This window comes from Chrysemys picta, chromosome 3 (genome assembly GCF_011386835.1).
Source record: "Chrysemys picta bellii isolate R12L10 chromosome 3, ASM1138683v2, whole genome shotgun sequence".
Lineage (NCBI taxonomy): Eukaryota > Metazoa > Chordata > Testudines > Emydidae > Chrysemys > Chrysemys picta.
Window position 1 is genome coordinate 171,091,710 of NC_088793.1, and position 18,614 is coordinate 171,110,323.

The following is an 18,614-nucleotide window of genomic DNA, read 5'->3' on the forward strand; positions in this document are numbered from 1 at the left end:
ATTTAAGAAAATTATTGTGATACTGGCAATGAAAAATACGTGGTTACACTTTGTATTAAGTTTCCATTTCTAAAGAGTTAATAAATGGTTAATAGATGTGTTAATACATGGTTCCTCGGTTGTTATAGAGTTCAGCTCAATAGGCTGCTTATTACAGTCTATAACACCTGCGAATGTGCTTACCAACCATCTGTGACGCTACTACTCATAGCTCAAACATCTATTAACATGTATTAACCCTTTATAAATAGAACCTTAATGTAAACTGTGGCCAAATAAATGTAAACTTTATTGTTAGGGTTTCCTACATTATTCTTTTATTCTCTATGTTCATTTAGGCTGGGCAGAATTTGATTTTTAATTTTTATTATTTTGACATATAATATCACTGTTTATTTGTAAGCATCTTTTTACATTTATTAATTTATATTTTCACAGTTGCGGGAAATTATGGGTCAGACAATAATTATTCTATGGCAGTAGACATTGAGATTCAAAAAGTTAAAACACAAATTGTCAACATCACATGTCAAAATATACAAAGGATATCAAACGCTGATAAGTTCTCAAGAAGCATTTTTCTTACTTTATCTATCTGTAAGTTTTGATCATCATCGATGAAAATAATTTTTAGTCAGTTTCTGTGTGTACAGTGAAATCAGTTTTTACCATCATTTACCATTAAAATCGAATCCTTCCAAGTCTAATTATATGGCGTTACATTAGTTAAATTCTGTTTTTACCCAGATAATTGACCAGTCCCATTAATGCATTAGAACATTGCAGAAATCACTTCTGATCCATAATGCACAAAATGCTGGAAATTTAAAACAGCCTACTGAGAACTTTTAAAAATGCTTCAGAGGGACCAAAGAATGAAAAAAGGCAAAAGAGACATTGTTCTTGTTTAAATAAGGCTAAATAGAGAATGAAAATCATTGTTGGGCTCAGCTGAAGGCATATTAATACTGACTCAGAGAATAAAACCTGGCAGGAGCACAGATCAGTTATATGTTCTGAAGTCAGAGTGGGATTGCCTCCTACCCTCAGTCACGTTCTCTACTTTTAGAAAAGCAGCCTGTCACCTTAGAGTATCCTTAGAAGAGCACATCTTTCACTTAGCTATTCGTGTAGCATTAGTCAGTTAGATTTATAATGAGAATTATGTTTAACACCTAATATTTCCAGGCTTTCAGTCATTTAAAGGCTTCTGACACTCTGTGGGCTCTGACTTTTGTTTTTATATGAAGATATAGGAACTGATTTCATAAGTTTTTCCAAAGTTATTCATATACTCTATCTTCAGAAGTTAAAAATAAGAAAAATATATAAAAATAGTATAAACTGTACTTATTTCCTGGACAGCTTTTGTAGTGTAAATTAATAGGCTTACTAGAAAAATTCCTTAAATACCTATTAACCATAGGAGAGCTAGAGGTAAGCAATGAAAACCGTAGACAAAAATGTTTACACTAGTAAGTTTAGAAGTGCTGAATGTTTCCATCAAACCTTGAACCCACTCAGTCTCAAGCTTGATGTGTTCATGAACATCATTCCCTGGTCTCAAATTTTATGGATTCTGGGTAAGGTTTTTCACATAGCTGCATCCTACAAACCCCTACCAGCCACTCCCTGAAAGTGTAGTCAGACTTGCTGTTTTTTTAACAGTATAATCTTAAAAAAGGGAGAGAGATTTTTAAAAACCAAACAAAACTCGAGTTAGAAATAAAGACGTCCTCTTCTAAAAGAATCTGTTGCAAGACTTAATCCTTAATGTTAAATAAAGTACACCTCTACCCCGATATAATGCGACCCGATATAACACGAATTCAGATATAACGTGGTAAAGCAGCGCTCTGGGGGGTCGGGGCTGCGCACTCCAGTGGATCAAAGCAAGTTCGATATAATGTGGTTTCACCTATAACGCGGTAAGATTTTTTGGCTCCTGAGGACAGCGTTATATCAGGGTAGAGGTTGTAATACTTATCTGATGAACTGTGGCTAGGAATCCCTGTGTGCTTATATATTTTGACTCAAAGGTGATGTAATAAAGGTACATTAATATCAAAAGAAAATCTGGCGCTCTGTTCTAAGAAGTCATCTTAGACATGCTGATCATATGGTATAGGTAATTCTTGATTACCTGGTGTGACAAAAAGTGATTGGTTGTGACACTCAAAAAGCATCATAATTAACGTAGGCCTTGGCTACACTCGGGAATTCACAGCGCTGCTGCGGCACATGGTGTAGTCACGCCGCCAGCGCTGCGAGAGAGCTCTCATAGCACTGTATGTACTCCACCTCTCGGAGGGGAGTAGCTTGCAGCACTGTGAGCGAGTGTGCAGCGCTGCAGGCTCTGATTACACTGGCGCATTACAGTGCTGTACTCGCTGTGCTCTGGAGGGGGGGGGGAGGGCGTTTTCACACCCCTGAGCGCAGCAAGTTGCAGCGCTGTACAGCACCAGTGTAGCCAAGGCCGTAATGACCACTTGAGTCATTACATCTTGAAGGTATACTGCTTTCAGAATAGTTCTGGATTTGCATCACTTGGCAGCTGCAATTGCCACTCTTATACTGTGTGGCTCTTTAGAGGCAATGCGTTTTGCAACCTTATTTACTGTTCAGTAGTTAGTAATAATTAGCATTGCATAGTGCTTGACATATTCAAAGTGTACAAGAACTAATATTGCACTAAACTTGATGCATCTGAAGAAGTGAGGTTTTTACCCACAAAAGCTTATGCCCAAATAAATCTGTTAGTCTTTAAGGTGCCACCAGACTCCTTGTTGTTTTTGAAGAACTAATATTAGTAAGCAAGTTCATAACGGTAAATTAATTAGAGAAGGGAATTTGCCTTACCTTTTTAACAGACCATGAAATCTCAATTGTATACTATTTAATTTTTCTTTTCCTGATACTTTTATAACATTCCAATATAGGCTTTGAATAGTAATTTGTCAGGCTGCTATTTTCTCATCAATTTCTCATCAAGACCTCATTTCTTGATAAAAAGAAGAACAGGAGGACTTGTGGCACCTTAGAGACTAACAAATTTATTAGAGCATAAGCTTTCGTGGACTACAGCCCACTTCTTCGGATGCATATAGAATGGAACATATATTGAGGAGATATATATACACACATACAGAGAGCATAAACAGGTGGGAGTTGACAACTCCCACCTGTTTATGCTCTCTGTATGTGTGTATATATATCTCCTCAATATATGTTCCATTCTATATGCATCCGAAGAAGTGGGCTGTAGTCCACGAAAGCTTATGCTCTAATAAATTTGTTAGTCTCTAAGGTGCCACAAGTCCTCCTGTTCTTCTTTTTGCGGATACAGACTAACACGGCTGCTACTCTGAAACCTTTCATTTCTTGATGTTCTCCTGTTTTCCTGAGAACCTTTAACTTATAATGAACATAAATGTACTGGATTGAATGTACATTTGAATTTCTTCACACCTCAAGATAGTACAATGGAAAGAGAACAGAGCCTTGTGTTCCCCAAAAGATGACTATTTCCCTGGTCCGACAGTTAAGACACTCGTTGTGGTGATTTCCCTAGTGCTGTTATAATTTAAGGGTCTGTTGTCATTTTCACTGTAAACCCTATTTTTTTTCCAGAGATTTATAACTCTTGCTTCTCAGATGTCTTGCTGGGTGAAAATAAAAGCTGTTTAAAAAAGAATGTAAAGGTTCTAAATCATTAACAGTATGGACCTGTGACTTGAGGTTTAAAAATGCATGTACATTTCCAAGTTAAATATTTAAAAATCAAATTTAGCGTTTTCAAGCTTAACAAGGGTTCTATCTTTACCCTGTGGCAGCTGGTGAAATCGCAGATCAACTCTGCATGTCCTTGTGTCATTGCTGCCTCACTGCCAATCTACCTCTTACATAAACATCACACATCTCTTTGCAGATGGTAATTTTTCTTTCCTGAGATCAATGCATAATAAAATTTGGTAATGAAAATATACAGTTCTGTAGCTGTTTACAACTTCTGTGGCAGACGCAGCCACTGAAAAACACATTTATCTTGCCTCCCTAATTGTTTTCCATAAGTGGTTACACTCTTCTGGACAAACAGTGAGTCCTCGTCACCTGTCAGTTGGGCATGTGGGTAGCCAATTGGAATACAGGGTTTTCACACTCAGCATGCCAGGCAGGCTTCTTCAGTTGAGAATAAGAGCTGTAGAAAAGGTATGGCTTCCTATGTTATCCTGTGAACCCAGTTGCCCCCTGGGGTGCTCTGAATGGCTGTCCATACTGGTGTTGCAACATCATGGAAAACTATTAGTAAGGTTTATGGAAATGTACTTTTTGTTGATGTGGATGCCACCAGTATCAACAAATGGGTGCAACTAGCAGAGACCATACTCAGGGAACGAATAACAGTGAGAAGCTAGGATTGGCTAGACTAAAGTAATAGGAAGATAGGGCTGATCAACATTTACTGGAGTGAGTGCATCTCCCCTCTCCCTTTAGGACTACTGTGGTGTAGAACCCCTCTGAGAATCCATCGCCTGATGGCTGCATCATCTAATATGTGTAAATTCTGTCAGTAATGTCTCAAGAAGGTATGGACCCAAGTACTGGATGGTGGCTCAGCAGAGCTGGTCCGTTAAGGTCAATCTGTACACCTTCCTGGATTGCTTGGAGTTCTCTCAAAACCGCATTTTTAAAATTTATTTTCTTTTATTTTTTTATTTACTAGAGAAGCTGGAAAAATGTTGAAAAGAGAAACGTGTATTTATACACACACACAATATTAATTGCAAAATAATTTATGCTTTGTTTCATTATCTGATATGTATAAAAAATGGCCAACATTGGAAGACTGTTGGTCAAAATGGGCAGTGGAATTAGGAGAGGTAGGAGATGAAAATTTTACAGTCTGATGCTTACTGTTGAATTGAAACAGTACTAAGATTTGATTATGTATTATAACCTCTTACTTAACCTCTTATACACAAGTCAGTTTTTAAAGGGAGATTTAATCTTTATGCCAACATTGTAAAATGGCAAAGGGCACTTAAGAAAATAAACCTTGCATTGCTGGGACACCCTCCACCTCCCACCCACCCACAGCCAGCCCAAGGCCTCTATAACCCCCGAGCACCGGAGTGTTGGGCCTGGAGCCATGGAGGGGCAGGACTTTGGGCACCCTGGCTGAGGGATCCTACCATACGCCGGGCTCCAGCTGCTGGTCCTGGCCAAGCTGGTGAGGGACTGGACTTCTTCCCCTGCAGGGGCCACTCCCAGGGCCAGCTCAGACCCACTTCCAGGAATCTCTCCTGGCTGCAGGACTTTCTGTGGCTGCTGGTATGGTATTGCCACCTTTACTTCTGCGCTGCTGCTGGCTGCGGCGCTGTCTTCAGTGCTGGGTGGCCAACCAGCATCCACCACTCTCCAGCTGTCCAGCTCTGAAGGCAGCGCAGAAGTAAAGGTGGCAATACTGCAACCCCCCCACAATAGTCTTACGACCCCCCACGATCTGCTTTTGGGTTGGGACCCGCAGTTTGAGAAACGTTCGTCTCCCCCTTGAAATCTGTATACTGTAGGGTGTAGGGTAAAAGTACACAAAAGAACAGATTTCATAGGGGAGACCAGATTTCATGGTCCATGACGCATTTTTCACAGCCATGGTTTCGGGCAGAAATTGGGGAAGGTCATGGCATGACAGCCCACCCCTATCATTAGCACTGGCATTACTACCAATAGTGGGGCAGGCAACCTCTGTGATATTGTCATTGAGCTAATATTCTGGCTGGTATATTTTTCACATGTGAAGTTCCTGTGAGACTCTCAGTCAGTCCTGTGAAGGTGATTTGTTCTAATTGTTATGTTATTCTCTACCTGTCGGATAAGAAAGTGAGAGAAATGTACTGCCTCTGTGGTATTACACTGGATTCTGCATTGCCCGTATAGAACCAATGGTTTAGGCATGTAGTTTAAAAATAGTCATCGCCATATATATATGTTTTACTTTTTTGTTTCCATTAATTCCGAATCTTTATAACATACAAAGAACATTTGCTTCATCTTTTTCTAAATAAGATGTGGATATTTAAATTTCCTGACACACTTTGATTTTATTTAATTCATGCCAAATGTTTTTCAGCTTCCTTGGAAGTCGCTGACTAGCATAGTTGAATATTATTACATGTGGAAAACTACTGACAGATACGTACAACAGGTAATTGTATGGCTATTTCAGTCTGAATGGACCTGTAATATTCTGTAATAGTCTTAAAACAATGGACTTGTACAAAAATTATTTACAAATAGTATTTTCTAGACACTTGCATATTCATTTACCTTTTTAAAAAGACCTGTTCTAAAACTATTTCTGAGATTGGGGGTTTTAAAATACCTAAGTTGGTTTGATCTGGTTTTGCTGCAGTTTCATTTCCCCAGATTTAGTTATCAGTCTAAAAGGTGTTTAACAGGGTTAAACAGTTGCATGTTTAAAATAAAGTGCTTTGTGCCCAGAGTAGAGTGATTGTACATTTTTTTAAAAAGAGAAAATTCTAAACTGATTGATTTTTTGATAATATGCATTATCCTTTGAGACTTTTATTTTAAATGGCTGAATGAGCCATTTTACAGAGTGAAGTCATGTAAGGCAACACTGAAGAGGAGGGAGAAGGCTATCTACAGTACTCTGCTTTAGTTCATCTGACAAGTCTCATGAAGTGCAATTATTTCGCCTTCCATAGCAGTTGTTATGGGTGTTGTTTTGTAGTTTTGATTTTTATATGTTGATGAGAAAGGACGTAAGTTCTAGCATCAGAACTGAAGCCATGTCTTTCAGTCATGGTTTGTCTTTACAGCACAGAAATAACAGCAAAGAATATACATGAGGCCAAATTCTGAGCGAGTCAGAGCTTTCATTAAAGAGCTTTTGTACTGCTTAGACAGGTTGCAGGTCCGAAGGATGGAATCTTCAGTATGTTTAGTTTTCTGCATTATTGAGCTGTGGCTTCTGCTCCGGAGCATGGGGCTTTCTTTGGTTCTGTGTTTTTGTCCCAGTGGTCCTGTGTTGTTTACCAGATGAACTGGCCACCCCCTGCAAGCCCCCTGGTCCTTCACATTCCATGAAGAGCTCAGTGGCATACAATGGATGTGGTGACCTCCTGCCTGAATTCTTTGCTGACTATGCAGCAGAAGTATATTAATGCTGCTTTTTTTTATCCTACCTTGTGTACCTGCATTGGGATGTTGGATATAGGGTTACTGCAGGATTCGCCTCATTGTGTATTTACATACTGTATTCTTTGGTTTGTCTGCTCCAAAATATTATAAAATATTCTCTTTTGATTTGTGATTTTACAATTCAATTATTTAAATCCATAATTTAATCCCTTAACATTAGTAATGATATTGCATACAGATGCTGAAAATAAAGCTGTTGTTATTATTAGATAGGTCTGTGCAGCGTTACCAAAATCCATTGCAGAGTATTAGAGAGACTGTTGCTCTAGCCTAAATTCTAGTTTGTTGATGGTATGGCTGCATCTTCCAGTTGTTAGAATATGGCAGTTAGAGGAGGGAGGTGTGTCATCATTTGCTGTGCTACTACAGCATGTATGTTCGGATTGTTTGAGATTTATCATCCTTTCATCTGTTTCTTTGCCCCACAAGTTTTTATCGTGGAAAGGTTTTGCCAGTTGGGAAGTTGAGGTTGAAAATATGCCTCAAACTAAAAGTCACCCCAGCCATTCGTCATTAAATGTGCAAGCCAGATGTGTAGAATTTCAAATTTCTTCGTCCTCAGCTGGGCATTGATGGATCTGGAATGATCAGAAAGGTGAAAGTATAAATAAAACTTGATGCTTTGCTGGAATCAGGTACTGATAAGAAGTTTGGGAGCTAAAATGAGTGCATCAGAGGATTTATTTCTATTGAAAACAGTTACTTAAAAATAAATATTTTAAAGTAAGGATGAATCACAATGAAAATTGAATCCACATCAACATTATTAGGTTGGTCAGGTGATTGATTACCATTGCTAGAAAACCTGGATGGAAATATTTGTTCTACGGTGTTTGAGAAAGATGCTATGTTGCAGAATTTTCCTGAAGTTCACTGGGATTAGGTTAACAGATCCTGCCTGCCACAAATATCAATTAGAGTGTGCCATTTATTGAGTGTGTGTGCTTCTACACAATTCACTGTTTCAAAAGTGCAGCTCTAACTCTGAAAAGTGATTGTATAAAAATGGCATTATAGGGTTCTGGTTTTATGGTCCCTTGATGACACCCAGAACCAATTTGTTCAATTAACTAGTCAAAAGATATGTCTTCTAACTCCCAATCCTGCACTCTCATTCTGGAATCTGATAGTCAAGATGTCTTCTTTCAGGGTCATGCATCATCATCAATAATAGAAATGCTATATGCCAAATGCTTCTCTGTTACACCTGTGACTGCACTGTATCTCATTTCTATCCTCCTTTAAGTCTCTGCAACCCCAATGGAGGCCATAAGATGAGAGAGATGTGAGTGAGTTCAGAACTTGGTTCTGCCATTGAGTTGGCTTTGCAGTGCTTAAAGGAATAAAATTTAGTAAAAACATATTTTTTGAATCACCAGAGTAAACAGCAGGAACTGAATACACACCTGGAGAAAATTTGTTCAGCAAGAAAGTGCTATTTTTGTATAGTCATTTTCAGAGAAGAGCCATACTTCAAAACATTCTTTTCAGCGGGGGAGGAAAGCCCAGGGGACTTGGAATGGGTCAGGTTGAGATATATGGATCCTTTCAGCTTTAGAAGGCTGGTTCTCATCTGAAAACTTTACTATTCAATGACTGTTTATTCACCTGTGTGAATTGGCTAGGTCATCTCAGTCCAGAGGGGAGGTCTCCACATGACAGTTCCACTACAGTAGAACCTCAGAGTTACGCACACCTCTGGAATGGAGGTTGTTCGTAACTCTGAAATGTTCGTAACACTAAACAAAATGTTATGGTTGTTCTTTCAAAAGTTTACAACTGAACATTGACTTAATACAGCTTTGAAACTTTACTATGAAAAAGCAAAATGCTGCTTTCCCTTGATTGTTTTAGTCGTTTATACTTAACACAGTACTGTATTTGGGGTTTTTTTTTGGTCTCTGCTGCTACCTGATTGCATAGTTCTAGTTCCAAATGAGGTATGTGGTGGACTGGTCAGTTTGTAACTCTGGTGTTTGTAACTCGAAGGTTCTACTGTGATTGATAATCTTGCTTGGCAGCTAAAGGCAATGATTTGATGTGCATGGAGACTCTTCTGCCACCTCATCTCCAGAGGGTGGTCCTGCCAAGTCAAGGTGAAGGGAAATAGGTAAGGCAAGCTTTGCTGCCTGTACTGAAACTGTTAAGTAGATAAATCTAGCACTTCAATTACTGTTGCTGTCAGTCTGGCATTTTTCATGAATACTATCTGATAGAGCAGTTTTGAAACTGAATGAGGCCAAGGGACTCAGTCACTGTAGGTCCATACTCTGATTTTTCCCATTTGTTTTTTCTCTTAAATTTCTGGTTCATGTGTAAGGAGGCATCATGACTAAGCCTTAAGCAGAAAAGATGCTGCACAAATGAACTAAGGGCATGTCTCTGCCGCCCTGCAGTTCAGATTACTGGGGTGTGAATAGTAGTGCGCACCGAAGTGCTGCGCTGTAATTCCTCTGGGTGAATGCTGTGTATGTGAACCTAAAGGTTCCTACTTCACATGAATGTCCTATTTGAAGAGGACTGCATTACGGCACACTAGGAACCTCTTTAGTTCACAGCCACAGCATCCACATGGGAGAGTTACAGAGCAGCACTTCATTGTGCATTGCTATTCACACCCCCTGTAGTCCAAACTTCATAGCAGTGTAGACATGCCCTTAGGCCTATAATGTTCTTTCTGCAAAACTAAACATTTTATTTACTGTAGAGAATGTTTGACCTACAGGAATTGCTAATTTATTATGTTAAACGAGACAGGCATATAATCTGTTTTATTTCTTGTTTTGTTAAAAACTGGGTATTGCTACACATTTACTTAAATTGTGGGACAGCACATTCCTTAGAGAAGTGATGTTCAGAACATATGCTTCTGGGAAGGGATGGCATTTATTTATCAAGAGTAAAAGATTGTGGGTGAAATCTTTACCCCATTAAAGTCTGTTCTCAGCAGGGGCGGCTCTAGCTTTTTTGCAAGGGATGGGGGGAACTTGTAGCAGGCATCAGAAACTCATGTCCACGGCTCTTTGAGCCTCAGCCTGTTCTCCAACGTTTTGGCTCCCACTGCCCTGTGGTTGCAAGGTGGACTTCAGCCATGCTTCACCAAACTCCTGCTGCCTGTCTCCGTAGAACAGTGCAGGGAACAGACATTGCAATCCAATTAACTTGCTTTTGTAGGGAAAGCTGGAAAGCAAGAGGCAGCTGATGGGTGGAAACGGTTGGACTGCGAGATATGAAACAAAATGTTGTATGTTTGACTGCAGGAAAACGGCAAAAATGCTGGATTATCTGGTATCTTAGAAAAATGCCAAATACCACAGTTGTGGAATCCAGATGGCCCTGACTAAGATGAATGGGGCAGTTCACACCTTCAGAGCTATTTTTCCAGGCTGTGCCAACCTAGGCAGTTATACTGTGCTTACATTATGCAGATTATTTCAGGCACCATAAGGAATGAGCATTTATTTAATGAAAGACATGATTTTAGGAGTGTAATTCTGCAGCAAGGGCTGAATGCTGCAAAATTGTGGAATACATGAGCCCTGTTTATAGGCTCCCTCTGAACAGTAGTTCGCAGTGACAATGAAGATACTTTGTTTATTGAAAGATTTTCCCAGTTACCTCTCAAGGCCACTCATTTACCTGTCGATTGTCACTGCTGGAGGCCTTTTCCATGGTTCCCCTATGTTGGGTCCCCATTTCATCACAGCACATTAACTTACTGCCACATCAGCTGGAAAGTTAGACTATAAGTATTGTTGGGTAAGGATCCATTTTTGCAAGGTGAACCCCAAGTATGAAACTGGGCTGCTGCTCCTCGGCTCTGGCACAGGTATGTCTGGTCTAGCTTTTGCTAAGCACTTTGCTCCTAGTACATCCCTTCTTCTCTGCAGCCTACACTCTTTCTGCAAGCTACATCTGTGTTACAGTACTTAGTAGGGTCCTGGCTGAAGTGCAGTGCCTTAGTGATTGAGGCAGTTCCTTCAGAATCATACCAAACACTGCCGCATCTATAAAATAAGCTGGTGCCAATGGTGTCAGGGCCTTTGTGTACAGCCTGCCTCTTGAAACCTTCCTCCTGAGAAGTGACTCCAAAAGAAGACTCTCCTTTCCCCCAAACTTATCTAGGTAGACATTGGCCAGTCTAATATGGGTGTCAGGGCCAAGGCAGAGATCTGTAGAAGAACACAATAAGGTATGAGGGAGGAGGGAGTCCCCACCCCCAGGCCAGCTTCACCCTGCTCTTCCCTAACCCCTTACCTGGTATGGGGATAGTACTTTTTCTCTCCCCCAGAAGCCACAGGGTTTCATGGTTGAGCAACAGAGCTTGTATGTCCTCTCAAGAGATCTTTCAGGTAGATGAGGCCCAATTCCTGCTACCCCCCTTCCCTAGGCACAGCGAGGTATTCCTCCTGGAAGGATATCCCAGGGCACTGCCTTGGGTGTCTCAGTGCCCTTCCACAGTCCGTGAGAGCTAGGAGTAGGAGGAGTGCTTCCTTGAGGGGGGAAGGCCCTCCCCCATTGCAAGAGCAAGTCAGTGTGTTTGCAAATGAGATCTCTGGCTCCCATGGAGCAGCAATATCTGAAGTCCTGGATGTGTCTAAGACTGTCACCCATAAGCAGAAAGGCCTGAGGAAGAGGCTGTTTCAGTCTCCATAGAACCCCTCCTCCAAAGTTTGTTTCCCACTCCATAAGGACCTTGCAGAAGTAGTGTGGAAGTGAGCCACGGGGCACACCTGGTATCAGCAGTCAGGGCCGGATTTAGGGGCAGGCAACTCAAGCAACCACCTGGAGTGGAGGGCGCCAAGCTTCTGTTCAGTTTGTGAAGGCAAAGGCGAGAAAAGCGACCTTTTGAACTAAAGAACTAAGGTTAAGGTTCTAAGTCTGTCACCTACTGTAATGCTATTTAATATTGGTCCACCCAGTGTTGGTGCACAGTTCAATTTCTTGATATCCGTACATTTCAGTTATTCTTAAAATTAAAAAGTTTCTATAAACTTAGAGGAATTTTTTTTTTTTTTTTTTTTTTTTTTTGCTTCTATATCGCATGAATATATTGCATGTAGATCTTGGTGTGCAAATTTATCATCTTATATGACCGAGGTAAATTGTGCATCAAAGTCATGAAATGGGCTACAAATGCAATAAAAAATAAGATATTCAAAAGCTTAACAAGTGGAGGGGAGGGGCCAAAGATGCCTGGAGTGCCATTTGGTCTAGGGCTGGCCCTGTCAGCAGTGTCCTGTTTTGTACTGGGTTTTCAAATGCCGTTATGACAGAGATCCCTCCTGCACTTAGTAATATCTAGGAAGTCAAGAAGATCAACTTTTCGGATGGGAGGGGCAGTCTCCTCAAGGAGCCCTTTATAGAAAATTGGAATCATGGTCCTTTGTTCAAATTACAGAACGGATTTGCTCGGCTGGCATGATTTTTGCAAAGCTCAGGTAGACACACTGCTTCTTTAATGACCACTTTTTTGGCTCCTTATAAAGAGCTTTTGCAAATGTTGTCATTTTTTTGCCATCTCCTGTAGAAATTTAATTGGCAGTTTTAAAAAGAAACAGACTCTCTTCTTTTATAAACTTGTTTTTTATAGATGTTGTAGGAGCAACTAGGTCAGGGGTGGGCAAACTATAGCCCGAGGGTCACATCCGGCCCTCCAGACATTTTAATCCAGCCCTCAAGCTCCCGCTGGGGAGAGGGGTCGGGGGCTTGCCCCGTTCCATGCGGCTCCCGGAAGGAGCAGCATGTCCCCCCTCCAGCTCCTATGCAGAGGGGCAGCCAGGGGGCTCCGCATGCTGCCCCCGCAGCGCCCATTGGCTGGGAACCGCAGCCATTGAGAGCTGCAGGGGTGGTGCCTGCGGACAGGGCAATGCGCAGAGCTGCCTGGCCGCACCTCCACGTAGGAACTGGAGGGGGGCCATGCCACTGCTTCTGGGAGCTGCTTGAGGTAAGCGCCGCCCCGAGCCTGCACTCCTGACCCTCTCCTGTGTCCCAACCCCCTGCTCCATCCCTGATCCCCCTCCCGCCCTCCAAACCCCTCGTCCCAGCTTGGAGCACTCTCTTGCACCCCAACCCCTCATCCCCAGCCCAACCCCAGAGCCCGCACACCCAGCCAGAGCCCTCACCTGCTCCCGCACTCCAACTCCCAATTTTGTGAGCATTCATGGCCCACCATACAATTTCCATACCCAGATGTGGCCCTCGGGGAAAAAAGTTTGCCCACCCCCGAGCTAAGTACTTTTTATATGTTTGAATCTCTGATATTAAATGTATACGTGTAATATATGTAGACAAAGGATTTCATTGAATCCTTTCAGTGACATAGTGCAAGTCACTGGATACTTCAACTGCAGGCTAGGGTACTGCAATAATTACTCTTTCATCCTACCATTTCAAAAACTGCTATTTCTCACAGTACCTGGGATGTTTCCCTTGTGAACTTTATTTACTCTAAAAACACCAGTTGGCTGCTATTGTGATTGGTGTCCTGTGTGTTTTTTTGCACAGTTGTATGCATGTGCATTTATATCTTGATTGATCAAAAACTAGAGACTATTATGGTACCAAAGGGTTTAGTACTTGTCACATTCACAATTTTATATCAGGTATTGCATTATGATGTCATGTGCAATGTTTTGTTTGCATGTATTATGAGGAACAAAGCCAAAGTCTTAAACCTCCCCATATATGGTGATATCACACAGTAATAACAAGGCAGATGAAATCCCTCATTGAAGTCAATGTCAAAACTCTCATTGCTGTGAAGCCAGAATTTCACCCAATACGTAGTGTAATTTAATTGGTGATTTCCAAAATATGCTCTTTTAGCAGAGTGGAAAAACAAAGTATTTTTTGTTAACTTCCAAGATTCCATGCCTTAGTTGTGCTGTCTTGTATCATAATATTGTGGAATTTTCAGTAATAAATCATATTATTTTCTGGGGTTTCTTTTACAATATAAATCTCATAGCATCAGAGATTATTTATTTTCCAACATGCCCCATGAACAGCTTTTGTCTTGGCTGTATGTCTATGAAGATAAGCAAAATAGTCCTAAAAAAATGATGAATGCTAGTTTGAGTATACAACACATTCCTAAGTTTAAGAGAGTTATGTTGGTAGCAAATATAAACAAAATCATAACCAAGTAAATTCAACAGAATATTTTAGCAGTAACAAAGTTGCCATGCTGCTGTTATGTTCTTGGGCTGGAGTATTCAAAAGAGTCTAAAGAAGTTAGGTGCTTAACTCCCACAGGCTTAATTGAAAATCGTAGCCTTGGCCTTGATTGAACAAACACATGCTCAATCAAAAATACTGTAGATGTGTAGTTTCATCATGCACTCATCATTATTTTCCATTTCCTGTATTCTTCTGTACTTCTCTTAGGCTTGGTCTGTACTTTAAAAGTTAGGTCGAATTACTACGTCAGCCAGGGCATGAAAAACACACACTCCAGACCAACATATCTATGCTGATCTAACCCCCAGCATAGACACAGCTTTGTCGACAGAAAAATGCTTCCATTGACGTAGGTACCATTGTTCGAGGAAGGGGTCTTCCTGCACCAATGGAAAAGCCCCTTCTGTCAGTGTAGGCTGCATCTATGCTATATAGGGTTATGCCGGCATAGCTATGGTGATGTAGCTATGCTGATATTGTCTCTGTAGTGTAGTCATACCCATATTCTCCTACTAAGGTGAGCTAGAATGATGTATTTTATAAAGTGAATGCTGACTCCTGGCTGTTGCGTGCGTGCGTGCACGCACTCTCTCGCTCTCTTTTCAGTATTGTAAAATTAGATGTGCTGTAATACTTTTGTTGGTGTTTGTGAATTTTTTATTGAGTGGACTATACTATGCATTAAAACTAGTAAAGAATTGCAGTGATGTTTGTTTTGAGTTATTAGGGTCTACAATTAATTTCAAGGCCTTTGTGATCTCACAAAAGCTAAGTGGAAGTTGTCTTTAAATATTTTGTTTGCAGTGATCAAAAATTAATAGTGTATTAAAAATGCATTGTCTTTTCAATTAGAAACGTCTGAAGGCAGCTGAAGCAGAAAGTAAATTGAAACAAGTGTACATCCCAACCTAGTAAGTATAGCAAATGTTTATACTTTGTCACTTTGATTGAAAAGACATAATGTATAGATAAAAAATGCACATCCCATTGTCAGAACACCAGTAAAAATGAAAGAAAATGGACCTGACTTGATAATGCTCTGTATATATGTGAGATGTGCTAGATAAAACAAATATATTACAGTAACTTGATAGATACTAAGATTTTGATCCTCCTGTGGCTTATTATTAACATGATTTTGATTGTGGATCCATGTAACACACCCAGCATGATTAAGGCAAGGACTGATGATGATGCTCTCTTTGTGAGGCCCTTGTATTTAATTCATCCCTTTGTTCTTGTCCACCATTTTCCTTGAAAAAGATAAATAGAAGTAAAACCAAAGAGAACTAGACTGGTTAAAATGCAGTGTGGATTGGTAATATACATAATGTGCCCTTGTTGCCATTTATAAAGCAGATTTTGCCAAGTAATCTCTTTCGAATCTCTCTGGAGTGCAGTTATATATGTGAATAAATGCAACATTTCCAAGTCTAAGCAATTGTTTGTTAAACCAGATACTTTTACCTTACAATTATAGTTTACAGTATATTCTTAAACCAATTAGGTGATATGAGAAGAAACACATTATGACCTTAAATGATAAGGCTATGGACAGCTCTAAATCCCTTCTCTGTGAACTAAGCCCTGTTAACAAAATCTTTTATTTTTGTGGTTTGTCCTCGTAATGTTTTTAGTTATTTAGCTTTTGGGATTTAAATGTAATGCTAAAGATCTTATTTTGTAAACATGTGGTTTATGGGAATGAGCAATAATCCATGTCTTTCACATTAATGATTTCCTCAGGGTTATGGGACTAGCAAGGATTAGGGGCAAAATTCTCCTTTAAGCTCTGCACCACTATGTTCTACTTTCCATATGTGTATGGATTTCCTATTGACATAAATGGTAATTCTGCACATGTGCAGAGAACAGAATACCTGAAAAAAGTGTGATCTCTGTAGAGTCCTGTGTAAACTACATACAGTACAATTTCATTTTATATAGTGTCTTTCATGCAAACTCTCTTCCCAGACAGATTTAATAGTAGAAGGCAGTGGATAGACTACAATAGATTTTAGCTTTTAATGAATCCAACCTTTTGAAAACGTCTCAGTGAGTGTTATTTAAAGCCCAAACCAGTACTAATAAAATAAAAATTTTAAAAATGATGTTAATAATTTTGGATGATGGATAATTTGTAAAGTCAGAACAGTATTCTGGGAATAATCATATGAGTGTGCAATCATCAACAGTTAGTATTCTTAGCGCAATTATTTTACCTATGTGGTGATTGTGGCAGATAAATAATAAAAATAATAATTAGCACTTACATAATGCTTTCACGTTCAACATCCTTGCAGCATGTTTACTGAAGTCAATACAGAGAGGTGTAGGTTGCACCTTGGATGTGTGGCTTTGAGCCCTTTTGCACTGCGGGTGAGTATTGACCCTAAGGGAAAGTAGGCAGTGTTCCCACATGGGAACTGTCATACTGGATCAGACATAGGATTGGTTTAGTCCAGTATCCCGTTTCTGACAGTGGCCAGTAACCAGTGCATCAGAGGAAGCTAGAGGAACACCAAAGTGGATAAATATGAGATAGCTGTAGTACTGTTGCCTGGTTTGTGGGATATGCTGGTCCCGTATAGCTCTCCTAGTACATGGGAGGTTGTTGCCAGATCCCACCACTCTAAGCTCTTTCCAGTGACTTCAGTGGTAGTTTGGTGCTGAGAGGGTGTGAGAGATCCAACACACTAATACTGGTTTATGGCCTAATCCTTCAGTCTTTACTCAGGAAAAGCATGTGTTGAAATCAATGGGAATATTGCTTGAACTAGGAACTACTAAACCAGGCCCTAAATTTCGTTGCATAATTCCCTTAATCTCAGCGAATTTACTTTAGACTAATAAAAGGTTGGATTTTTTTGCTCCTCCCAACAAATGTAGTTAAGGGCAGAATCTTCCCTTTGACTTAATTGGTATAAGCTCATATAATGACACTTTCACTCCATAAGAAATGTACTTCCTGATTAGAATACCATCCTTTTTATTTCAGACAAGGTGGGGAAGTAATATTTTTTATTGGACCAACTTCTGTTGCTGAAAGAGACAAGCTTTTGAGCTACACAGAGCTCTTCTCCAGGTCCGGGGAAAGTAATCAGACTGTCACAACTAAATACAAGGTGGAATCAGCGACTCGTGGGAGATACACAAAGGGGGTACCAGTTAGAGGGGGGGCACGTGACCTCCCCACATGACCCCCACACATGACTCCTCCCCACCCCACTCCCAGCACGGGCCCTCTGCAATCTCCCTATCCCCTCCCCATCCCACATTACCCTGGGGAGGCGGGGGGAGAGAGGGAGGCGCTCTCTCCTCCCGCTGGGCTGGCTCTCCCGGTATGTTTGCCTGCGGCCCCGGAGCCTCTCCTGAATGCTGCCCGGTGCAACTGCCTGGGAGAGCGCCTGGTTGCGGCCCGCCCAGGCTCAGCTTCTGGGGACACCGGCCGAGCAAGCCGGAGTCCTCCCTGCCCTCCCTGGCATGCTCAGAGTTGGCTCCTGTCCCCAGAAGCTGAGCCTGGGCAGAGGGCACCCTGCTGCTGCCGCAGCCAGGCACTCTCCCAGTCAGCCACTGCGCTGCACTGGGCATCATCCCAGGTAGCGTGACTGGAAGAGGCTCTGGCCCCACCTCTTCCCTTCTGGCTCTGGCCCCGCTCCTTCCTCTCCCCACCTGGGCTGGCTGCTGGAGGGGCACTTGACCCTTTGTGCCCTACCCATGAGTCGCCCCTTTTGCCGTCATAGGACAAAGGAGGGTTAGTGAGTTACAGATTGTTGTTTTGAGACATAAAACCAGTGTCTCTGTTGAATCCATGATTTTAAGAGTTTAGCAAAGTAATGAATTTAAGCTCCTAGGGTTGTCTTTTGAAAGTGCTGTGCAGGTTTCCTTTGAGAATGAGGGCTGAGAGGTCAGATATGGAGTAATCGTTTTGCGACTCTTTCCATCTGGTGTTCAACTGTGACACTGGGAGTATCTTTCCCAGACCTGAAGAAGAGCTCTGTGTAGCTCGGAAGCTTGTCTCTCTTTACGAACAGAAGTTGGTTCAATAAAAGGTATTACCTCACCCATCTTATCTCTCTCATAACTTGGAACTAGCAGAGCTATACCCTACAAACAATAGCTTTCAATTTTATTTTTAAATTTTCCTTATTTTGAGTTTAGCATTTGGTGTATGCATTAATATTTTTTTCTGTGTGAATGTTTTGTAC

The 18,614-nt window shown here is 41.0% G+C and overlaps 1 protein-coding gene across 7 annotated transcripts in view; it reads left to right on the forward strand.

Moving 5' to 3' along the window:
• Window positions 1-18,614, forward strand: part of MTA3 (metastasis associated 1 family member 3) — a 262,904-nt gene that overhangs the window by 140,872 nt on the left and 103,418 nt on the right. For all 7 annotated transcript variants that reach the window (XR_010599913.1, XR_256380.5, XR_256379.5 and 4 more), the window contains exons 10-11: window positions 6,131-6,205; window positions 15,259-15,317. Coding sequence is in view for 4 of the 7 variants with exons in the window: in XM_065589544.1 (XP_065445616.1) it covers window positions 6,131-6,205; window positions 15,259-15,317 (134 nt within the window). In the remaining 3 variants the exon portion in view is untranslated. The remainder of the gene's footprint in view (window positions 1-6,130; window positions 6,206-15,258; window positions 15,318-18,614) is intronic.